General features: G+C 40.4%; 1 protein-coding gene across 50 annotated transcripts in view; it reads left to right on the forward strand.

The window, feature by feature from the left end:
• Positions 1-25,570, forward strand: part of si:ch211-266g18.10 (uncharacterized) — a 244,924-nt gene that overhangs the window by 181,844 nt on the left and 37,510 nt on the right. For 45 of the 50 annotated variants that reach the window (XM_082957684.1, XM_082957672.1, XM_082957646.1 and 42 more), the window contains 9 exons: positions 3,250-3,291; positions 4,891-4,932; positions 12,414-12,455; positions 12,533-12,580; positions 12,795-12,878; positions 21,929-21,973; positions 22,235-22,282; positions 24,052-24,099; positions 24,216-24,263. In XM_082957684.1, the coding sequence (XP_082813810.1) occupies positions 3,250-3,291; positions 4,891-4,932; positions 12,414-12,455; positions 12,533-12,580; positions 12,795-12,878; positions 21,929-21,973; positions 22,235-22,282; positions 24,052-24,099; positions 24,216-24,263 (447 nt within the window). The remainder of the gene's footprint in view (positions 1-3,249; positions 3,292-4,890; positions 4,933-12,413; positions 12,456-12,532; positions 12,581-12,794; positions 12,879-21,928; positions 21,974-22,234; positions 22,283-24,051; positions 24,100-24,215; positions 24,264-25,570) is intronic. The other 5 variants (XM_082957640.1, XM_082957660.1, XM_082957657.1 and 2 more) reach the window with 5 other exon arrangements.

A 25,570-nucleotide genomic window follows, 5' to 3' on the forward strand; every position in this document is an offset into this window, starting at 1 on the left:
TAATATATTATCATCTCGTAATTGCTACCGAATGGCCAGATCTCAAAATAACTTTACTGGGAAATCACATTTTGCAATAAACGGGGTGCTATGCTAAGAACAATAAGCTATGCTATACAGTTAGCATCATCTAATATCGATAATAACATTGTAAATATCCCCTTACCTTTGATTATCTCCATCAGAAGGCACTGCCAGGAATCCCAGGTCTGGAACAAATGTGGTTTCTTTTGACAAAGTTCATAATTTATGTCCAAATAACACCAAGTAGTTATCGTTCATTATGCTCCCACAAAACGTGGTGGGGGGTTGTAAAATCACGCCGAAAAGCTAAAAAAAACTAGTAAATAATCTATTTACGTTCGTTCAAACATGTCAAACGTTGTTTAGCATTAATCTTTTGGTCCATTTTTAACGTTAAACATCAGTAATATTTTCACACAACCTATCCTATGTCTAGATAAACAATAATGACAAACTCACGCTTCTCAGATTTATGCGCAGGCGCAAAAAAATGAAGTGACGACATGTCAACTTCCTTGCATTCTAATTTGCTCTCTGTTTATCATAGACGCTTCAAACAACTTTATAAAGATCGTTGACATCTAGTGGAAGCCGTAGGTGTTGCGAAATGAATCCTTTCTCACTATGGTATCTATAAAACAATGACACTAAATAGTACAGTCACAAAATTCACATTTTTTTTCAATCTATTTTTCACAGGTTTTTGCCTGCAATATGAGTTTTGTTATACTTACAGACACCATTCAAACTGTTTTAGAAAATTCAGAGTGTTTTCCTAGCTTCTGAGTTGGTGTAGGAGGCAGTTAAAAATGGGCACATATTTTTTTCAAAATTTCTCAATACTGCCCCCGAGCCCCAACAGGTTAAGGGTCATTCCAGGACAAGAAATAGCGGTCCTTGCTGTTAATAGCTAACCACGTCGTGGAATCCACGCAAAACCTAGTTCTGTATTTGTATTTATTGAATATCGGTTTTGTTTCAATCAAAATTAACAAACCAAGTGTTTTCCAGTTTACAATTTTCAGCTGCGCACTCTGATGACGTGACGTGAATTTGCTTTGCGAAAGTATCTCAGGCAGTAAGTCTCTAAATGCTTTCCACACCTGGATTGTGCAATATTTGCCCATTATTCTTTACAAAATTCTTCAAGCTCTGTTAATCATTGCTAGACAACCATTTCCAGGTCTTGCCATAGATTTTCAATCAGATTTAAGGAACTCAGGAACATTCACTCTCTTATTGTAAAGCAACTCCAGTGTAGATTTGGCCTTGTATTTTAGGTTATTGTCCTAATGAAAGGTGAATTAATCCCCCAGTGTCTGGTGGAAAGCAGACTGAACCAGGTTTCCCTCTATGATTTTGCCTGTGCTTAGTTCCATTCTGTTTATTTTTTATCCTGAAAAACTCCCCGGTCCAATTACAAGCAGACCCGTAACATGATACAGTCACTACTATGCTTAAAAATATGGGGAGTGGTACTCAGTAATATGTCGTATTTGCCCCAAACATAACACTTTGTATTCAGAACAAAAAGTAAAAATTGCTTTGCCACATTCTTTGCAGTATTACATTAGTGCCTTTTTGTAAACAGGATGCATACTTTGGAATATTTATATTCAGTGTAGGCTTCCTTCTTTTCACTCTGTCAATTAGGTTAGTATTGTGCAGTAACTACAATGTATTTGATCCATCCTGTTTTCTCCCATCACAACCATTAAACTCTGTAACTGTTTTAAAGTCACCATTGGCCTCATGGTGAAATCTCTGAGCGGTTTCCTTCCTCTCGGGCAACTGAGTTAGGAAAGACACCTGTATCTTTGTAGTTATTGAGGGTATTGATAGATCATTTGTTGCGCCATCTGTTGCACCTATTGCTGTTGCGCCTTCTTCACCACACTGTCTGTGTGGGTGGACCATTTCGGTTTGTCAGTGATGTGTACGCCCAGGAACTTGAAGCTTTCCACTTTCTCCACTGCGGTCCCGTCGAAGTGGATAGGGGGGTGCTCCCTCTGCCTCTTTCCTGAAGTCCGCAATCAGCTCCTTTGTTTTGTTGACGTTGAGTGAGAGGTTATTTTCCTGGCACCACACTCCCAGAGCCATCACCTCCTCCTTGTAGGCTGTCTTGTTATTGTTGGTAATCAGGCCTAGCACTGTTGTGTTGTCTGCAAACTTGATGATTGAGTTGGAGGCGTGCATGGCCATGCAGTCATGGGTGAACAGGGAGTACAGGAGGGGGCTAGGCACGCCCCAGTGTTGAGAATCAGCAAAGTGGAGGTGTTGTTTCCTACCTTCACCACCTGGGGGTGGCCCATAAGGAAGTCCAGGACCTAGTTGCGCAGGGCGGGGTTCAGACCCAGGGCCTCGAGCTTAATGATGAGCTTGGAGGGTAATATGGTTTTGAATGCTGAGCTATAGTCAATGAACAGCATTCTTACATAGGTATTCCTCTTGCCCAGATGGGATAGGGCAGTGTGCAGTGCGATGGTCTGTGGATCTAGTGGGGCGGTTTTTGAAATTTGCTGTTCGACTGAGGGACCTTACAGATAATTGTATGTGTGGGGCCCAGAGATGAGGTAGTCATAAAAAAATAATGTTAGACACTATTATTGCACAGAGTCCATGCAACTTATGTGACTTGTTAAGCAAGTGTTCACTCCTGAACTTAATTAGGATTGCCATAACAAAGAGGTTGAATACTTATTGACTCAAGACATTTCAGCATTTCATTTTTAATTAATAACAATTCCAAAAAACATAATTCCACTTTGACATTATGGGTTATTGTGTGTAGGCCAGTGACAAAAAAACTAAATTTAATAAATTTTAAATTCACGTTGTAACACAACAAAAATGTGGAAAACGTCAAGGGGTGTGAATTCTTTCTGAAGGCTCTGTATGTTCTCTGTGTATGTTTTTTAATACTGTGAAATAATTTTTTGTAACGTAAAAAAACAATATACATAATAGATTCACACCCCTTTTGATAACTTTACAGAACTATACAACCCCTTTAGACAAACACTGAAATCAGTGGAGGCTGCTGAGCAGAGGACAGCTCACAATAATGGCTGTAATGGGAATCAATGGAATGGTATCAACCACATGGAAACCAAGTGTTTTATGTCATTCCATTGACTCTATTCCAGACATTATTATGAGCCGTCCACCCCTCAGCAGCCTCCACTGACTGAAATGTACGCTAACATTTATTTCCTATACTACCAGTGGTTTCCAAAGAGACGGCCAAACATGTCCCTGTAAAGACAGGTAATTACGTGGTGTTCAACTGCTGACGTTAAGCTGCATTTAAGCTTTTTCATGTAACAAAGCATTTTCTCTGAGGGGCTGCCAAAATTTGATAATTTCTTAAAAAGCCCAGTGCAGTCAAAAATGTGATTTTCCTGTTGTGTGTGTGTGTGTGTATATATACAGTGCATTTGGAAAGTATTCAGACCCCTTTACATTTTTCACATTTTGTTACATTACAGCCTTATTCTAAAATGGATTAAATAAAAACGTTTCCTCAGCAATCTACTCACAAAACCCCATAGTGACAAAGTGAAAACAGGTTTTTAGACATTTTTGCAAAAAATAAATACCTTATTTAGACCCTTTGCTATGAGACTTGAAATTGAGCTCAGGTGCATCTTGTTTCCATTGATCATCCTTGATTGGAGTCCACCTGTGGTAAATTAAATTGATTGGTCATTATTTGGAAAGGTACACACCTGTCTATATAAGGTCCCACAGTTGACAGTGCATGTCAGAGCAAAAACCAAGCCATGAGGTCGAAGTAATGATCTGTAGAGCTCCATGACAGGATTCTATCGAGGCACAGATCTGGGGAAGGATACAAATAAAATTCTGCAGCATTGAAGGTCCCCAAGAACAGTGGCCTCCATCATTCTTAAATGGAAGAAGTTGGAACTACCAAGACTCTCGTTAGAGCTGGCTGCCCGACCAAATTGAGCAATCGGGGAAGAAGGGCCTTGGTCATGTAGGTGACCAAAAACCAGATGGTCACTCTGACAGAGCTCTAGAGTTCCTATGTGGAGATGGAATAAACTTCCACAAGGACAACCATCTCTGCAGCACTAACCAATCAAGCATTTATGGTAGAGTGAACTCTTTGGTCTCAATGCCAAGTGTCACGTCTGAAGGAAACCTGGCACCATCCCTACGGTGAAGCATGGTGGTGGCAGCATTATACTGCTGGGATGTTTTTCAGTGGCAGGGACTGGGAGACTAGTCAGGATCGAGGGAAAGATGAACAGAGCAATGTACAGAGAGACCTTTGATGAAAACCTGCTCCAGAGCGCTCAGGACTGGTACGAAGGTTCACCTTCCAACAGGACAACGACCCGAAGCACACAGCCAAGCACATAGCCATGACAATGCAGGAGTGGCTTCGGGACAAGTTTCTGAATGTGCATGAGAGGCCCAGCCAGAGGCTGGACTTGAACCCGATCTAACATCTCTGGAGAGACCTGAAAATAGCTGTGCAGCGACGTTCCCCATCCACCCTGATAGAGCTTGTGAGGAATGGGCGAAACTCCCCAACTACAGTTTGCCAAGCTTGTAGCGTCATACCCAAGACAATTCTATGCTTTTTGCTTTGTCATTATGGGATATTGTGTGTATATTGATGAGGGGGGAAAAAATGATGTAATCAATTTTAGAACAAGACTGTAAGGTAACAAAATGTGGAAAAAGTCAAGGGGTCTGAATACTTTCCGAATATACTGTACATGCTTACAGCAAGTAATGTAATACATGCTCTACCACGTATGTTGATGAACAGCACATTGTTTGAATGTAAAGGTAATAGGTACATTGTTCAGATGTTATTATCTCCTGTCAAAGCAGATACTCCCAAAGAAAAGGACAAACCAGTAGCTGTTAAGAAAGGTACTGATAGTTTTTGGCCTCTTAAGAATGCTTTAGAATTTTGTAATGCTCAACAGTGCTTCCTAGGCTTCTTTAGCAGCAACACGGTAACAACTGATCTGCTGGTTTATCCTTGTGGATTTTTTATTGCAATCAAGCTTAGCTTAGCATGCCGGTGCATGTAATCTCCTGTTAGTAGTGTTTTAAGAAATCCAGCTGTATTGCGTAGCATAGGTCTACATTGGTTGCAATGGTTGCAATTGACTCGTTGGTTTTTTTGGGGTTTACTATCATATCCTAACAGCCCTCTTGTTTTAAATTTCCTTTGACCTTTACCCTATGGGGCGGCAGCGTATTCTAGTGGTTAGAGCATTGGACTAGTAACCAAAAGGTTACTAGCTTAATGAGGAGTTTGGAGGGTACTATGGTGTTGAATGCTGAGCTGTAGTCAATGAACAGCATTCTTACATAGGTGTTCCTCTTGTCCAGATGAGATTGTGCAGTGTAATGGCAATTGCATCGTCTGTGGACCTATTGGGGCTGTAAGCAAATTGGAGTGGGTCTAGGGTAACAGGTAGGGTGGAGGTGATATGATCCTTGACTAGTTTCTCAACCAGATTCACGAGGAATGCTTTTCCAACAGTCTTGAAGGACTTCACTCTGCAGTCCAACTCATCACAAACCATCTCAATTCGGTTAAAGTCGGGTGATTGTGGAGGCCAGGTCATCTGATGCAGCACCCCATCACTCCCCTTCTTGGTCACATAACCCTTACACAGCCTGGAGGTGTCCTGTTGAAAAAAAATCATAGTCCCACTATGCGCAAACCAGATGGGATGGAGTATCGCTGCAGAATCCTGTGGTAGCCATGCTGGTTAAGTGTGCCATGAATTCTAAATAAATCCCTGACAGTGTCACCAGCAAAGCACCCCCACACCATCACACCTCCTTTAACTTCTATGGACTACGTGGGACCCAGCCAGTGAAATATCAGGGTGCAAATTTAAAAACAACCAAATGTCATAATTCAACTTTCTCAAACATACAACTATTTTACACCATTTTAAAGATACACTTCTCCTTGATGTAACCACATTGTCCGATTTCAAAAAGGCTTTACAGCGAAAGATTAGATTATGTTAGGAGAGTACAGACAAAAATAATCATACAGCCATTTTCCAAGCAAGGACATGTGTCAATAAAACCCAAAACACAGCTAAATGAAGCACTAACATTTGACGATCTTCATCAGCTGACACTCCTAGGACTTTATGTTACACAATACATGTATGTTTTGTTCGATAAAGTTCATATTTATATCCAAAAACAGCATTTTACATTGGCGCGTGATGTTCAGAAAATGTATTCCCACCAAAACGTCCAGTGAATGTGCATATCAATTTACAAAAATACTCATCATAAACGTTAACAAAATATATAACAATTATTTAAAGAATTATAGATAGACTACTCCTGGATGCAACCGCTGTGTCAGATTTTAAAATAGCTTTACGGAGAAAGCACATTTTTCAATATTCTGAGTACATAGCTCAGCCATCACGGCGAGCTATACAGACACCCGCCAAGTTCGGGGCAACCTAAACACAGAATTAGTATTAGAAATATTCCCTTACCTTTGCTGATCTTCGTCAGAATGCACTCCCAGGACTGCTACTTCCACAAGAAATGTTGTTTTTGTTCGAAATAATCCATATTTATGTACAAATACCTCTGCTTTGTTCGTGCGTACAGATCACTTATCCAAAGGCATAACGCGCGAGCGTGGAACCAGACACGAAAAGTCAAAATGTTTCATTACCGTACTTAGAAGCATGTCAAACGCTGTTTAAAATCAATCTTTATGATATTTTTAACGTAAAATTGCGATAATATACCAACCGGCCAATAGCATATTCATTCAAGAAGAAAAAGAAGGAACGGGGTGCTCGCATGACCGCGCATATCCAGTCCCTTTGTGTCCAGGCAGTCCACTCAGAAACTGAGCTCCTATTATCTGCCCAGTGACAGGAGAATGCTCAAACCACTTTCTGAAGGCTGTTGACAGCCAATGGAAGCCTTAGGAAGTGCAACGTCACCCCACAGACACTGTAGTTTTGATAGAGAATCAAAAGAAGAACTACAATTCTCAGACTTTCCACTTCCTGCTTGGATTTTTCTCTGGTTTTTGCCTGCCATATGAGTTCTGTTATACTCACAGACACCATTCAAACAGTTTTAGAAACTTCATAGTGTTTTCTATCCAAACCTACTAATATTATGCATATTCTAGTTTCTGGGCCAGATTAGTAACCTGTTTAAATTGGGTACGTTTTTCATCCGGCCGTGAAAATACTGCCCCCTAGCCCAGACAGTTTAATTTTATTTAACCTTTATTTAACCAGGTACGCTAGTTGAGAACAAGTTCTCATTTACAACTGCAACCTGGCCAAGATAAAGCAACGCAGTGCGACAAAAACAACAATCAATCAAATGTATTTATAAAGCCCTTTTTACATCAGCTGATGTCACAAAGTGCTGCACAGAAACCCAGCCTAAAACCCCAAACAGCAAGCAATGCAGGTGTAGAAGCACAGTGGCTAGGAAAAACTCCCTAGAAAGGCCAGAACCTAGGAAGAAACCTAGAGCGGAACCAGGCTATGAGAGGTGGCCAGTCCTCTTCTGGCTGTGCCGGGTGGAGATCATACAGAACATGGCCAAGATGTTCAAATGTTCATAGATGACCAGCAGGGTCAAATAATAATAATCACAGTGGTTGTGGAGGGTGCAACAGGTCAGCACCTCAGGAGTAAATGTCAGTTGGCTTTTCATAGCCGATCATTCAGAGTATCTCCCTAGAGAGTTGAAAACAGCAGGTCTGGGACAGGTAGCACGTTTTACCGAGTTACACATAAATACAGAGTTAGACATAAGCAAACGTATAGTCAATAACACAATAGAAAAATCTACGTACAGTGTGTGCAAATGTAGAAAAGTAGGGAAGTAAGGCAATAAATTGGCCATAGAGGCTAAATAATTACAATTTAGCATTAACATTGGAGTGATCGATGTGCAGATGATGACGGGCAAGTAGAAATACTGGGGTGCAAAAGAGCAAAAGAATAAATAACAATATGGAGATGAGATAGTTGGGTGTGCTATTTACAAATTGGCTGTGTACAGGTACAGTGATCGGTAAGCTGCTCTGACAGCTGATGCTTAAAGTTAGAGAGGGAGATATAAGACTCCAGCTTCAGTGCAGCTTTTTGCAATTCGTTCCAGTCATTGGCAGCAGAGAACTGGATTAAAGGCGGCCAAAGTAAGTGTTGATTTTGGGGATGACCAGTGAAATATACCTGCTGGAGCGCGTGCTATGGTGGGTGTTGCTATGGTGACCAGTGAGCTGAGATAAGGCAGGGCTTTACCTAGCAAAGACTTATAGATGACCTGGAGCCATTGAGTTTGCTACTGTGAAGTAATTATTTGGGCTGCAATTTCTGATGTGCAGTTAACCTCTTGGGGCTATGTGGGACGCTAGCGTGCCACCCGTGGTGCAACCTATCGACAGCAGGTGCATTTCAAGAGCGGCAAATTTGAAACCAAATAAATGTCAAAATTCAAATTTTTCAAACATACAACTATCTTACACCCTTTGAAAGATAAACATCTCCTTATTCTAACCACGTTGTCCGATTTCAAAAAGGTTTTACGGCGAAAGCATAAAGTTAGATTATGTTAGGAGAGTACATTGACAATAGCTGTGTGTAATGTTTTGTCAATTCAAAGACAGGCGTCACCAAAACCATAAAACCAGCTAAAATGATGCACTAACCTTTGACAATCTCCATCAGATGACACTCCTAGGACATTATGTTAGACAATGCATGCATTTTTAGTTCTATCAAGTTCATATTTATATCCAAAAACAGCGTTTTACTATGGCGTTGATGTTCAGGAAATCGTTTCCCTTCAATAACCGGAAGTCAAGTCAGCACCACAAATTAAATAATTAAAATTAGAAAACATTGGTAAAATATTATATTAACATTTAAAGAATTATAGATTTACATCTCTTGAACGCAATCGACTTGCCAGATTTAAAAATAACCTTACTGGGAAATCACACTTTGCAATAATCTGAGCACTGCGCCCAGAAAAATACGCTTTGCGATACAGACAAACGGCCATGTTGGAGAGATCTAAAATCGAAAATACTATGTAAATAATCCATTACCTTTGATTCTCTTCATCAGATGTCACTTCCAGGAATCCCAGGTCCATAACGAATGTAGTTTTGTTCAAAAAGCTCATAATTTATGTCCAAAAAGCTCCGTGTTGTTAGCACATGATCTAAGCCCGCCGGACTTCACTTCATGAACGAGGGGAAAAAATATATTTACGTTCGTTCAAACATGTCAAACGTTGTATAGCATAAATCATTAGTGCCTTTTTTAACCAGAACATGAATAATATTCAAGGTGGACGAATGCATTCTCTTTTAAAACGTATTGGAACGAGGGTACCCAACATGACCTCGCGCACCAGAGTCTAATCGGCCATCACCGTTCCAAGGCTCTTGTTCGGTCAGATCTCATAGTAGAAGACTCAAAACACTTTGTAAAGTCTGGTGACATCTAGTGGAAGCAATAGGAAGTGCCAAAACATTAATCAGCCCCTGTGTGTTTCAATGGCATAGGCTTAAAGTTAATTCAACACATCAGGTATCCACTTCCTGTCAGAAAATGTATCAGGGTTTTGCCTGCCAAATGAGTTCTGTTATACTCACAGACACCATTCAAACAGTTTTAGAAACTTTAGGGTGTTTTCTATCCATATATAATAAGTATATGCATATTCTAGTTACTGGGTAGGATTAGTAACCAGATTAAATCGGGTACTTTTTTTTTATCCAGCCGTGAAAATACTGCCCCCTAGCCCCAACAGGTTAACTCTAACGAACGTATCCTCTGCAGCAGAGGTAACTCTGGGTATTCCTTTCTTGTGGCGGTCCTTATGAGAGCCAGTTTCATCATAGCGCTTGATGGTTTTTGCTACTGCTCTTGAAGAAACTTTAAAAGTTCTTGAAATTTTCCGGATTGACTGACCTTCATGTCTTAAAGTAATGATGGACTGTCGTTTCTCTTTCTTTATTTGGGCTCCCGAGTGGCGCAGCGATCTAAGGCACTGCATCTCAGTGCTAGAGGGGTCACTACAGACCTTGGTTTGATTCCAAGCTGTATCACAACCGGCCGTGATTGGGAGTCTGACAGGGCGGTGCACAATTGGCCCAGGGTAGTCCGGGTTAGGGTTTGGCCGCGGTAGGCCGTCATTGTTAAATAAGAATTAGTTCTTCACTGACTTGCCTAGTTATATTAAGGTTACCTTTTTTTCTTTTTTTTCTGTTCTTAATATGGACTTGGTCTTTTAGCAGATAAGGGTGGCATACAGAAGATAGCCCTACCTTGTCACAGCACAACTGATTGGCTCAAACGCATTAAGAAGGAAAAAATGCCACAAATTAACTTTTAACAAGGCACACCTGTTAACCTCTTACATCTAGACGTTCCGCTAGCGGAACACCTGCTCCAATATCCAATGATAGGCGTGGCGCGAATTACAAATTCCTCAAAAATACAAAAACTTCAATTTTTCAAACATATGACTATTTCACAGCATTTTAAAGATAAGACTCTCCTTTATCTAACCACACTGTCCGATTTCAAAAAGGCTTTACAACGAAAGCAAAACATTAGATTATGTCAGCAGAGTACCAAGCCAGAAATAATCAGACACCCATTTTTCAAGTTAGCATATAATGTCACAAAAACCCAGAAGACAGCTAAATGCAGCACTAACCTTTGATGATCTTCATCAGATGACAACCCTAGGACATTATGTTATACAATACATGGATGTTTTGTTCAATCAAGTTCATATTTATATCAAAAACCAGCTTTTTACATTAGCATGTGACGTTCAGAACTAGCATATACGAATTCACTAAGAATTTACTAAATTACTCACGATAAACGTTCACAAAAAGCATAACAATTATTTTAAGAATTATAGATACAGAACTCCTCTATGCACTCGATATGTCCGATTTTAAAATAGCTTTTTGGTGAAAGCACATTTTGCAATATTCTAAGTACATAGCCCAGCCATCACGGGCTAGCTATTTAGACACCCGGCAAGTTTAGCACTCACCAATATCAGGTTTACTATTATAAAAGTTTGATTACCTTTTGTTGTCTTCGTCAGAATGCACTCCCAGGACTGCTACTTCAATAACAAATGTTGGTTTGGTCCAAAATAATCCATCGTTATATCCGAATAGCGGCGTTTTGTTCGTGCGTCCCAGACACTATCTGAAATGGTAAATCAGGGTCGTGCGCATGGCGCAATTCGTGACAAAAAAAATCGAAATATTCCATTACCGTACTTCGAAGCATGTCAACCGCTGTTTAAAATCCATTTTTATGCCATTTTTCTCGTAAAAAAGCAATAATATTCCGACCGGGAATCTCCTTTTAGCTAAACAGAGGAAAGTAAACAAAGCTTTCGGTCGACGCGGGCACGGGCCTGAGTCTCACAGTACTGTAACCAGCCACTACCCAAACGCGCTACTTTTTTTCAGCCAGAGCCTGCAAAGCCACGATTCAGCTTTTTACCGCCTTCTGAGACCCTATGGCAGCCGTAGGAAGTGTCACGGGACAGCTAAGATCCTCACTCTTCAATAAACAGAGACAAGAAGAACGACACCTAGTCAGACAGGCCACTTCCTGCCTGAAACCTTGTCAGGTTTTTGCCTGCCAAATGAGTTCTGTTATACTCACAGACACCATTCAAACAGTTTTAGAAACTGTAGGGTGTTTTCTATCCATATATAATAAGTATATGCATATTCTAGTTACTGGGTAGGAGTGGTAACCAGATTAAATCGGGTACGTTTTTTATCCAGCCGTGAAAATACTGCCCCCTAGCCATAACAGGTTAATTGAAATGCATTCCAAGTGACTACCTCATGAAGCTGGTTGAGAGAATGCCAAGAGTGTGCAAAGCTGTCATCAAGGCAAAAGTTGGCTACTTTGAAGAATCTCAAATCTAAAATATATTTTGATTTGTTTAACACTTTTTTGGTTACTGCATGATTCCATGTGTGTTATTTCATAGATTTGATGTCTTCACTACTATTCTGCAATGTAGAAAATAGTAAAAATAAAGAAAAACCCTTGAATGAGTAGGTGTGTCCAAACTTTTGACTGGTACATATATATATATATATAATTGGGATCCTAATAAAATTCTAAATATAATACATTCCAATTCAAACAGTACAAACTATTTTTTTTTTCAATTACCTTTCCATAACTTGAAGATTTTTGAAATTAGAATTTAATTTAACTTAAATGATTGGATGTGAATCCAATTCTGCCTTATAGTTATATTTTTTGTCATAAAAATGTGATTCCTTCTTGATTCTTTTTTGTTTTTAATACCCGAAGTTCCGAAAGAAGAGAATATCAAGTCAACACCAGTAAAGAAAGGTAAATCAATGCAAAGATATTGGAGTTGTTCATTTACTGTGATAAATAAGGTATACTAAATTGTTTTATTTGTTTAGAAGTTGTTGCACCACTGGGGAAAGCACGACCAAACATTGGAATCAAAGGTAGTAACATCCCCCATTTTTTTCATTGTTCTTTTTACATTGAATGTTTTCATACTTTGGGAAGTGAAGCCATTGTTAGATTGTATTTGAATTAATACATAAAACAACTTTGAGATAACAGGGTTAATACAAATTGACACGTTTTCACTACCTTGATTTTCATCATAAGACTTGAAAGATTCTGATGTGGATTGTAATGGTCTTTTTTTGACAGAACCTGAAGTCAATCGCAGAAATCACAGTCACATAAATGCTTCTCTTACAAAGGAGAGAGTTAAAGTTGTACTTGTGAAGAATGGTAAGTGGCATCACTTAAACATAGTATCCATGTTTATGCCCACTGTATTCATTATTTAAACGTTTGTCCTTCTGACTGAAAAGACCTAAAACATATATTTTTAATGTTTCTGTTTTGTTTAGACCTTGTAATGCACAATGATAAGGCAAAACCAACAATATTTATACACCGAATATAAAGATTATTTGATTTTGTGATTTTCTTTAAAAAAATCAGAGCCAGAGAGATTCTTACAATTTTCATATCCAAAATTCTTTACTAACCATACAAAATTCTTACATTAGTAAGTAGATATTACGATCCCACTTTCCAGCAAGTGTCCCTAATACCTATACATATTTACACGGTACCTACAGTGTCTTCATAAAGTATTCACACCTCTTGACTTCTTACACATTTTGTTGTGTTACAGTGAATAAAAAAAATGGGTTAAATTGAGATTTTGTGTCAATGGCCTAGAAACAATACCCCATAATGTCAAAGTGGAATTATATTTTTAGACATTTTTACAAATTAATTATAAATGAAAAGCTGAAATATCTTGAGTTAGTAAGTATTAAACCACTTTGTTACTGCAAGCCAAAAAAGTTCAGGAGTATAAATGGGCTTAACAAGTCAAATAACATGATTCTTAAATGACTACCTCATCTCTGTACCCCACACATATAATTATTTTTTACATTTAAGTCATTTAGCAGACGCTCTTATCCAGAGCGACTTACAAATTGGTGGATTCACCTTATGATATCCAGTGGAACAACCACTTTACAATAGTGCATCTAAATCTTTTAAGGGGGGGGGGGGGGGGTTAGAAGGATTACTTTATCCTATCCTAGGTATTCCTTAAAGAGGTGGGGTTTCAGGTGTCTCCGGAAGGTGGTGATTGACTCCGCTGTCCTGGCGTCGTGAGGGAGCTTGTTCCACCATTGGGGTGCCAGAGCAGCGAACAGTTTAGACTGGGCTGAGCGGGAACTGTGCTTCCTCAGAGGTAGGGAGGCGAGCAGGCCAGAGGTGGATGAACGCAGTGCCCTTGTTTGGGTGTAGGGCCTGATCAGAGCCTGAAGGTATGGAGGTGCCGTTCCCCTCACAGCTCCGTAGGCAAGCACCATGGTCTTGTAGCGGATGCGAGCTTCAACAGGAAGCCAGTGGAGAGAGCGGAGGAGCGGGGTGACGTGAGAGAACTTGGGTAGGTTGAACACCAGACGGGCTACGGCGTTCTGGATGAGTTGTAGGGGTTTAATGGCACAGGCAGAGAGCCCAGCCAGCAGCGAGTTGCAGTTATCCAGACGGGAGATGACAAGTGCCTGGATTAGGACCTGCGCCGCTTCCTATGTGAGGCAGGGTCGTACTCTGCGAATGTTGTAGAGCATGAACCTACAGGATCGGGTCACCGCCTTGATGTTAGTAGAGAACGACAGGGTGTTGTCCAGGGTCACGCCAAGGTTCTTAGCACTCTGGGAGGAGGACACAATGGAGTTGTCAACCGTGATGGCGAGATCATGGAACGGGCAGTCCTTCCCCGGGAGGAAGAGCAGCTCCGTCTTGCCGAGGTTCAGCTTGAGGTGGTGATCCGTCATCCACACTGATATGTCTGCCAGACATGCAGAGATGCGATTCGCCACCTGGTTATCAGAAGGGGGAAAGGAGAAGATTAATTGTGTGTCGTCGGCATAGCAATGATAGGAGAGACCATGTGAGGATATGACAGAGCCAAGTGACTTGGTGTATAGCGAGAATAGGAGAGGGCCTACAACAGAACCCTGGGGGACACCAGTGGTGAGAGCACGTGGTGCAGAGACAGATTCTCGCCACGCCACCTGGTAGGAGCGACCTGTCAGGTAGGACGCAATCCAAGCGTGGGCCGCGCCGGAGATGCCCAACTCGGAGAGGGTGGAGAGGAGGATCTGATGGTTCACCGTATCAAAGGCAGCAGATAGGTCTAGGAGGATGAGAGCAGAGGAGAGAGAGTTAGCTTTAGCAGTGCGGAGAGCCTCCGTGACACAGAGAAGAGCAGTCTCAGTTGAATGACCAGTCTTGAAACCTGACTGATTTGGATCAAGAAGGTCATTCTGAGAGAGATAGCAGGAGAGCTGGCCAAGGACGGCACGTTCAAGAGTTTTGGAGAGAAAAGAAAGAAGGGATACTGGTCTGTAGTTGTTGACTTTGGAGGGATCGAGTGTAGGTTTTTTCAGAAATGGTGCAACTCTCGCTCTCTTGAAGACGGAAGGGTCGTATCCAGCGGTCAAGGATGAGTTGATGAGCGAGGTGAGGTAATCTCTTTGGGCTTGGCGGGACGAAATCGTCCCACCTACGCAACAGCCAGTGTAATCCCGTGGCGCGATTTTCAAACACCTTAGAAATGCTATTACTTCAATTTGTCAAACATATGACTATTTTACACCATTTTAACCTGTTAGGGCTAGGGGGCGTATTGACACGGCTGGATAAAAAACGTACCCGATTTAATCTGGTTACTACTCCTGCCCAGTAACTAGAATATGCATATAATTATTGGCTTTGGATAGAAAACATCCTAAAGTTTCTAAAACTGTTTGAATGGTGTCTGTGAGTATAACATAACTCATATGGCAGGCAAAAACCTGAGAAGATTTCATGCAGGAAGTGGCCTGTCTGACAAGGTGTCGTTCTTCTTGCCTCTGTTTATTGAAGACTGAGGATCTCTGCTATAACGTGACACTTCCTACGGCTCCCATAGGCTCTCAGAAGGCGGCAAAAAGCTGAATCGTGGCTTTGCAGGCTCTGGCTGAAAAAAGTAGCGCGTTTGGGTAGTGGCTGGTTACAGTACTGTGAGACTCAGGCGCGTGCCCGCGTCGACCGAATGCTTTGTTTACTTTCCTCTGTTTACCTAAACGCAGATTCCCGGTCGGAATATTATCGCTTTTTTTACGAGAAAAATGGCATAAAAATGGATTTTAAACAGCGGTTGACATGCTTCGAAGTACGGTAATGGAATATTTATAATTTTTTTGTCACGAATTGCGCCATGCTCGTGACCCTTATTTACACTTCGGATAGTGTCTTGAACGCACGAACAAAACGCCGCTATTTGGATATAACGATGGATTATTTTGGACCAAACCAACATTTGTTATTGAAGTAGCAGTCCTGGGAGTGCATTCTGACGAAGAACATCAAAGGTAATCAAACTTTTGTAATAGTAAATCTGACTTTGGTCAGGGCTAAACTTGGTGGGTGTCTAAATAGCTAGCCATGATGGCCGGGCTATCTACTGAGAATATTGCAAAATGTGCTTTCACCGAAAAGCTATTTTAAAATCGGACACCTCGATTGCACAAAGGAGTTCTGTATCTATAATTATTAAAATAATTGTTATGTTTTTTGTGAACGTTTATCATGAGTAATTTAGTAAATACACCGGAGGTTTGCGGAGAGCCTCCGTATGCTAGTTCTGAACGTCACATGCTAATGTAAAAAGCTGGTTTTTGATATAAATATGAACAGAGAGGTTAAAGACAAGACTCTCGTTAATCTAACCACACTGTCCGATTTCAAAAAGGCTTTACAACGAAAGCAAAACATTAGATTATGCCTCACAAAGAAGGGCACCTATTGGTAGATGGGTAAAAATAAAATAAAAAGCAGACATTGAATATCCGTTTGAGCATGGTGAATTTATTAATTACACTTTGGATGTTGTGTCAATACAGCCAGTAACTACAAATATATAGGCGTCCTTCCTAACTCAGTAGCCGGAGAGGAAGGAAACCACTCAGGGATTTCACCATGAGGCCAATGGTGATTTTCAAACGTTACAGAGATTAATATCTGTAACTGTCTGTGATAGGAGGAATCTGAGAAAGAATCAACAACATTGAAGGCACTAAAGTAAAACTGCAAAAAAAAATGTGCAAGAAATTAACTTTATGTCCTGAATTTAAAGCGTTATGTTTGTGGCAAATCCAACACAACACATCACTGAGTACCACTCTTCATATGTTCATGCATGGTGGTGGCTGCATCATGTTATGGGTATGTTTGTCATTGGCAAGGACTAGGGAGATTTTTTTAGAATAAAAAGAAACGGAATAGAGCTAACCACTGGAAAATCGTAGAGGAAACCTGGTTCTGTCTGCTTTCCAACAGACACTGGGAGACAAATTCACCTTTCAGCAGGGCAATAACCTAAAACACAAGGACAAATATACACTGGAGTTGCTTACCAAGACGACATTTAAGGACCAACAAATGGACAGCTTTGCCATACAGATTCCAAAATAGTTGGGAAGAGATTTTCGATGTACCGATTCAATAGCACATGGTTTATGAACTAATACACAAAACAACGTCGGATTCAAAACTGAGTTTTCCAATTTAAATTATTATACAAAATGTTTTGCTACCACTAGAATGCTTTATATATGGAGGACACAAGAGATCCTGCGAAGAGACAGAATCATTAGATCATTTGATTTGGTATTGTCTATGCAGTGTATTCTGAAAGTATTCAGACCCTTTCACTTTTTCCACATTTTGTTATGTTGCAGCCTTATTCTAAAATAGTTTTTCCCCCCTCAGCAATCTACACACAAATTCCATTAGTCTCTGCAGATCCTCTCAAGCTCTGTCGGGTTGGATGGGGAGCATTGCTGCACAGCTATTTTCAGGTCTCTCCAGAGATGTTCGATTGGGTCTGGCTCTGGCTGGGCCACTCAAGGACATTCAGAGACTTGTCCCGAAGCCACTCCTGCCTTGTCTTGGCTGTGTGCTTAGTGTTGTTGTCCTGTTGGAAGGTGAACATTCTCCCCAGTCTGAGGCCCTGAACGCTCTGGAGCAGGTTTTTATCAAGGATCTCTCTGTACTTTGCTCCGTTAATTTTTCCCTTGATCCTGACTAGTCTCCCAGTACCTGCCCCCGAAAAACATCCCCACAGCATGATGCTGCCACCACCATTCTTCACTGTGGGGATGGTATTGATCAGATGATGAGTGGTGCCTGCTTTCCTCCTGACGTGACTCTTTGCATTCAGACCAAAGAGTTCAATCTTGGTTTCATCAGACCAGAGAATCTTGTTTCTCATGGTCAGAGTCCTTTAGGTGCCTTTTGACAAACTCCAAGTGGGCTGTCATGTGCCTTTTAATGAGGAATGGCCTCTGTCTGACCACTCTACCATAAAGGCCTGATTGGTGGAGTGCTGGAGAGATGGTTGTCCTTCTGGAAGGTTCTCCCATCTCCACAGAGGAACTCAGGAGCTCTGTCAGAGTGACCATCGGGTTCTTGGTCACCTCCCAGACCACGGCCCTTCTCCCTCGATTGCTCAGTTTGGCCGGGCGGCCTGCACAAGGAAGACACTTGGTGGTTACAAACTTCTTCCATTTAAGAATGATGGAGGCCACTGTGTTCTTGGGGACCTTCAAAAGTGCAGACATTTTTTTCGTACCCTTCCCCAGATCTGTGCCTCGGCACAATCATTTCTCGGAGCTCTATGGACAATTCCTTCGACCTTCGATGGCTTGGTTCTTACTCTGACATGCACTATCAACTTTGAGACCCTATGTAGACAGGTGTGTGCCTTTCCAAAACATCTCCAATCAAGTGAATTTACCACAGGTGGGTTCCAATCAAGTTGTAGAAACATCTCAAGGAGGATCAATGGAAACAGGACGCACCTGAGCTCAATTTCAAGTCTCATAGCAAAGATTCTGAATACTTATATAAATAAGGTATCTGTTTTTTATTTTTAATACATTTGAAAAAAAATCTGCAAACCTGTTTTCACTTTGTAATTATGGGGTATTGTGTGTAGATTAATGAGGAAACAATTATTCACTCTGGGGTCCAACTCATCCCAAAACATCTCAATTGGGTTGAGGTCAGGTGATTGTGGAGGCCAGGTCATCTGATGCAGCACTCCATCACTCTCCTTCTTGGTCAAATAGCCCTTACATAGCCTGGAGGTGTGTTGGTTCATTGTTCTATTGAAAAACAAATGATAGTCCCACTATACGCAAACCAGATGGGATGGCATATTGCTGCAGAATGCTGTGTTAGCCATGCTGGTTAAGTGTGTCAAGAATTCTAAATAAATCACAGACAGTGTCACCAGCAAAGCACCCCCACACCATCACACTTCCTCCTCCATGCTTCACAGTAGGAACTACAGATGCGGAGATCATCCATTTACCTACTCTGCGTCTCACAAAGACACACCGGTTGGAACAAAAAAATCGCAAATTTGGACTCATCATACCAAAGGACAGATTTTCACCAGTCTAATGTCCATTGCTCGTGTCTTGGCCCAAGCAAGTCTCTTCTTATTATCGTTGTCCTTTAGTAGTAGTTTCTTTGCAGCAATTTCACTATGAATGCCTGGTTCACGCAGCCTCCTCTGGACAGTTGATGTTGAGATGTGTCTGTTACTTGAGCTCTGTGTAGCATTTATTTGGCTGCAATTTCTGAGGCTGGTAATTCTAAAGAACTTATCATCTGCAGCAGAGGTAACTCTGGGTATTCCTTTCCTTCCGCGGTTCTCATCATAGCGATTGATGATTTTTGTGACTGCACTTGAAGAAACTTTAAAAGTTCTTGACATTTTCCTAATTGACTGACCTTCATGTCTTAAAGAAATGATGGACTGTCATTTCTCTTTACTTGTTTGAGCTGTTCTTGCCATAATATGAACTTGGTCTTTTACCAAATAGGGCTATCTTCTGTATATCACCCCTACCTTGTCACAACACAACTGATTGGCTTGGCTCAAACGCAATAAGAAGGAAAGACATTCCACAAATTAACTTTTAACAAGTCACACCTGTTAATTGAAAATGCTTTCCAGGTGACTACCTCATGAAGCTGGTTGAGAGAATGCCAAGAGTGTGCAAATCTGTCATCAACGCAAAGGGTGGCAACTTTGAAGAATCTCAAATCTAAAATATATTTTGATTTGTTTAACACTTTGTTGGTTACTACATGATTCCATGTGTGTTATTTCATAGTTTTGATGTCTTCTCTATTATTCTACAATGTATAAAATAGTAAAAATAAAGAAAAACCCTTGAATGAGTAGGTGCGTCCAAACTTTTGGCTGGTACTGTATATAGGTTCAGAACTTTTGTGAAGTACAACAGCACAGTTGAAAATATATGGCAAATATACTAAACAAAAATATAAATGCAACAATTTCTAAGATTTTACTGAGTTAAAAGCAAATCAATAAATTGGGCCCTAATCTATGGATTTCACATAACTGGGCAAGGGTGCAGACATTGGTGGGCCTTGGAGGGCATAGGCCCACCCACTTGGCATCCAGGCCCAGGTTCTGTTAGTGATTTTTGTAATTCGATGAATGTGTTCTGTGTCTTTTTTGGTCTCTTAGCTAGCTAGCTAGCTATTAACACACTAACTAGTAAGGTGGCTAGCAATTAGCCAACACCCCCCTCCCTTACCAACCATGACACTGTTTTACACAAGGTGCTTGCAAGAGCTGCCAAAGATAACAGTGACGGATGTACATCGTCTGGCCAAGACAAGTAACGAAGCACCGATCAGGACTGTTTGAAACAGACGCCTCACAAGTCCTCAACTGGCAGCTTCATTAAATAGTACCCGCAAAACACCAGTCTCAACATCAACAGTGAAGAGGCGACTACGGGATGCTGGCCTTCTAGGTAGAGTTGCAAAGAGAAAGACATATCTCAGACTGGTCAATAAAAATAAAAGATTAAGATGGGCAAAAGAACACAGACACTGGACAGAGGAACTCTGCCTAGAAGGCCAGCATCCCGGAGTCGCCTCTTCACTGCTGACATTGAGACGAGTGTTTTGTGGGTACTATTTAATGAAGCTGCCAGTTGAGGACATGTGAGGTGTCTGTTTCTCAAACCAGACACTCTAATGTACTTGTCCTCTTGCTCAGTTGTGCACCGAGGCCTCCCACTCCTCCTTCTATTCTGGTTATAGCCAGTTTGCACTGTTCGGAGAAGGCTGTCATCAAGGCAAATGTTGGCTACTCTGAAGAATTGTCATGTCCTGACCAGCAGAGGGAGTAATTGTATTAGTTTTGGTCAGGGCGTGGCAGAGGTTTTTGTGTTTTGGTATGTGTGTCTACGTTCTGTCTAGCTTTGGTTTTCTATGTATAGTTATTTGGGGTGGGACTCCCAATTGAAGGCAGGTGTGTTGAGTTGCCTTTGATTGGGAGTCCTATATTAGTAGGGTGTGTTTGTCTGTGTGTTAGTGGGTAATTGTTTGTGAGCACTGCGTTTGTTAGCCTGCTACACTGTTGCCGTCGTGAGTAATGTTTATTGTTTTTTTCCCTGTGGATGCTTTTCTCGCGTTTGATTAAAAAGATGAGTATCCACATTCCCGCTGCGCCTTGGTCTTCTCTCCACTACGACACATGTAGTGGAGAGAATGTGACAATGTGACAAAAATATAATGTGATTTGTTTAACACTTTTTTGCTTACTTCATGATTCCATATGTGTTATTTCATCATTTTTGATGTCTTCTACAATGTATAAAATAGTAAAAATAAAGAAAAACCCTTGAATAAGTTGGTGTTCTAAAACTTTTGACCGGTAGTGTATATCTGGCTAAGGCATGGACAAATTGAGATAATTATCTTAAATATAATTTATAGGGTGAGAGGTGCTTAAGAAATGTAATGCATAATGAAAATGTTAATATTGAATTACACAAACAGATATTTTTCAGACCTCTCCTGCTAAATCATATACTTCCAAATATGAGATCAAACCAGTCCGTATACAGAAAGGTATTGATGTTCCATATCTACAAAAGTTTTGGGCTTTTGTAGAATACCTAGTTACTTATGCTCATCTTTTGTTTGTTAGCTGTGTTTGTTAGTAGAGTACTGCTCCACTTATCATGGCTTCTCATTGTTTTTTTATTCTTGTTTGATTTATAGTCTGAAGCTTATAAAGGGAAAGCCAAAGCAAGCAGCTATAGCAAAATATGGATGGCTCTTATTGCAATATCTGTCCCATTCAGTTCCTCACACATAATATAACTTAATGGGATGTAGTAAAAATGTTGGTTTTTCATTTGATTCAGAACCTGCTCTGAAAGAGAAGGCCATGCCAGCCCCTGCAAAGAAAGGTAATAGAACTTACTCCCATTTTTCTTATTGAATAAGTTTATTTGATAACAATCCTAGCATCCTTGGTATTTCATTGTTGTTTACTATGTAACGGTAGCATGTAATTCATGTCTACAGTATATACAGTACATTAGATTACCAATTCCCGGATGTCTGACTTTGGGAAACTTTTTTAATAGAAATTGTTAGTTGTACTTTATGTATGCCCTAACCTCCATTATCACTATTATCATTGTACTTACATTTGTGTCTTTGTTTAGAACGTGAGGCTCCCAACCCGAAGGCCAAACCAGTATCTCATAAGAAAGGTACTGATTCAATTCAAGGTTTTATTTTTCAGGGAAACGTTCATTTAGCAGAAGATAGAATTACATGTCTTTTCATTTATTTTGATTCAGTTGTGGTGAAATATGTATATTTGCGTAATTTATTGTGTTACTTTATTTTTTTAACTTTAGTTAATTTAGTATTAATATTTTCTTAACTCTATTTCTTGAGCTGCATTGTTGGTTAAGGGCTTGTAAGTAAGCATTTCACGGTAAGGTCTACCTGTTGTATTCGGCGCATGTGACAAATACAATTTGATTTGATAGTCTTAACATGAACTCCTACTGAATTAAGCATTTCTTGCAGTGAAATTATACACAGGACACGTTTTGACTAGGGAGCGGAGAAATAGGATTTATTTATTTCAGAGAGAATGCAAAATGACTGTGGAGGTGCTGTCTTTATCAGCATCATGAAAGCTGATAGTATTTCAACCACATAAAATTTGCATCCAAGCCGAACTGAAATCTTATCAGAAACAGTTTGGGTTGTTTTCATAGCTTTCAATTTCCTTACAACCAGTCAAACTGATGTCATTTGGAGATTTTGCACAGAAAATCCAGTTTTTTATAAAAATGTTATGCATTTGATCCCTGATCCCTAGCCTAGAAACCTATTTAAATAAAGTCTCTGACTGTAGCCTACAGCGCATTTTCTATATTAGCAGGTTAGTGTCGGGTGCAGGCCACAGGTTTTCACTTTATCAACTGTAGTCAGGCGGATGCAGATGGGTTATTAGTAATTGCGAGAGAGTGCAGAGATGAACAACCAGCTGACCAGCGCACCAATAGTGCCTACCACTGGGATTGAATACGTGACCCTCGGAGTGGGAGTCTGCAGTTTAAAGGCCCATCCACCATCCCCTAGCAAGCTGCAATCCTACTCGACGGTCATTTTTTTAAATGTTTTTATTTTACCTTTATTTAAGTAGGCAAGTCAGTTAAGAACAAATTCTTATTTTCAATGAAGGCCTAGGAACAGTGGGTTAACTGCCTTGTTCAGGGGCAAGAACAACACATATTTACCGTGTCAGCTCAAAGATTCGATTTTGCAACCTTTCGGTTACTAATCCAATGCTCTAACCACTAGGCTACCTGCCGCCCCTAAGTAACGTTAATAGGCGCTCACATTGTCCCTAGTGGACTGTATAGCTTCCACATTTCGCCAGGTCCAAATGTAATCTGGAACCTGCAGAATCGGCACCTTCTGGCGTATTCCATAAGAGAATGGGCTGGTTTTATGTTTCATTAAATCAGAGTCCCCTACAAACAAGAGAGCTGTGATCAATATAGTTTAATATAAACACCATTTGTTTTAGTTAATTTTAATAATCAGAATCAGAACCAGGAATCCCCTTCAAAAGGTATTGATTTATTTCAGATTCATCTTCTTTTTTTTTTACAAAGTAAAGTTTTTGTGAAAGTGTTCGGTCTGTTTTTACATGTACATACTATGTACAGTAGATTGCATATGGTTTATATATACTGAGAAATTATATATTTTCCCTTCAATATACAACCGCTATCCTCCCCTCACAGCCTACATTGTCAATCAACACTACACAATATTTGACTCAAATGTAATGTTTGCATGACTTTGTAATGTTTTGTCATTTCACAAAAATGTGTGAAATAATCAGCTTTAGGACAAGCAAAATCATCTTGTCCTAAAGCTGATGTTTTTATCGCACCTTCAGTTAAGAGCCGTGCTGTAATAATGCTATGTCATTTCTTGTTCCTACTTGATTCAGAACCTGAGGGTGTGAAAGAGATGGACAAACCAGACCCTCTTAAGAAAGGTACAGTATATGGATTTAGTTTCCATGCTCACCCATTCATGTCTTCTGTCAACTCAATACCCTTCGACTGTTATTTAGATAGGGTCTCATTCAAAACTGTTCTGTATTTGACCTAGAACCTGAAGCTACAAAAAAGAAGGCTAACCCAGCAACTGTAACGAAAGGTACAGGTGTCGTTTTTGTTCATTTGAATCACTGTTGGATCTCTGTTTTCATGTCCTCCGGATCTGATGACACCTGGATATAGCTTAGCTTTCTATATGTACAGCGCCTTCAGAAAGTATCGACACCCCTTAACTTTTTCCACATTTTGTTGTGTTACAAAGTGAGATTAAAAAAGATCTAATTGTCATTTATTTGTCAACGATCTACACAAAATACGCTGTAATATCAAAGTGGAAGAAAAATTCTAACATTTGTGAAAACAATATGAAACACAATACACTAACATATCTTGAAGAATCACCTTTGGCAGCAATTACAGCTGTGAGTCTTTTGTGGTATTTTGTATTCGTATGTATTATGGATCCCACTCTTCCTGTGGTTCAGCGAATTTAAGGCAGTTTATACAATTTTAAAAACATTACAATACATTCAGACTGTGTGCTCTCAAGCCTCTACTCCACCACTACCACATATATACAGTACAAAATCCATATGTCCAGTATGCTATCGTGTGTGTGTGTATGCGCCTGTGTTTGTGTTGCGTCACAGTCCCCACTGTTCCATAAGGTGTTTTATTAATCTGTTTTTTAAATCAAATTTTACTGCTTGCATGAGTTACTTGATGTGGAGTAGAGTTCCATGTAATCATGGCTCTATTTAGTACTGTGCACCTTCCATAGTCTGTTCTGGACTTGGGGACTGTGAAGAGACCTCTTGTGGCATGTCTTGTGGGGTATGCATGGGTGTCCCAGTAGTTCAAACAGACAGCTCGGTGCATTCAACATTTCAATACCTCTCATAAACACAAGCAGTGAAGAAGTCGATCTCTCCTCCACTTTGAGCTAGGTGAGATTGACATGCATATTATTAATATTTGCTCTCTGTGTACATCCAAATGCCAGCTGTGCTGCCCTGTTCTGAACCAATTGCAATTTTCCTAAGTCCTTTTTTGTGGCACCTGACCACACGACTGAACAGTAGTCTAGGTGCGACAAAACTAGGGCCTGTAGGACCTGCCTTGTTGACAAGTGCTGACAAGAAGGTAGAGCAGCGCCTCATCATAGACATACTTCTCCCCATCTTAGCTACTGTTGTGTCAATATGTTTGACCATGACAGTTTACAATCCAGGGAATCTCCAAGCTGTTTAGTCACCTCAACTTGCTCAATTTACACATTATTTATTACAAGATTTAGTTGAGGTTTAGGGTTTAGTGAATGATTTGTCCCAAATACAATGCATTTAGTTTTAGAAATATTTATTTAACTTATTCCTTGCCATCCACTCTGAAACTAACTGCAACTCT

Source organism: Salmo salar, chromosome 11 (genome assembly GCF_965601325.2).
Source record: "Salmo salar chromosome 11, fSalSal1, whole genome shotgun sequence".
NCBI classification, from domain to species: domain Eukaryota; kingdom Metazoa; phylum Chordata; class Actinopteri; order Salmoniformes; family Salmonidae; genus Salmo; species Salmo salar.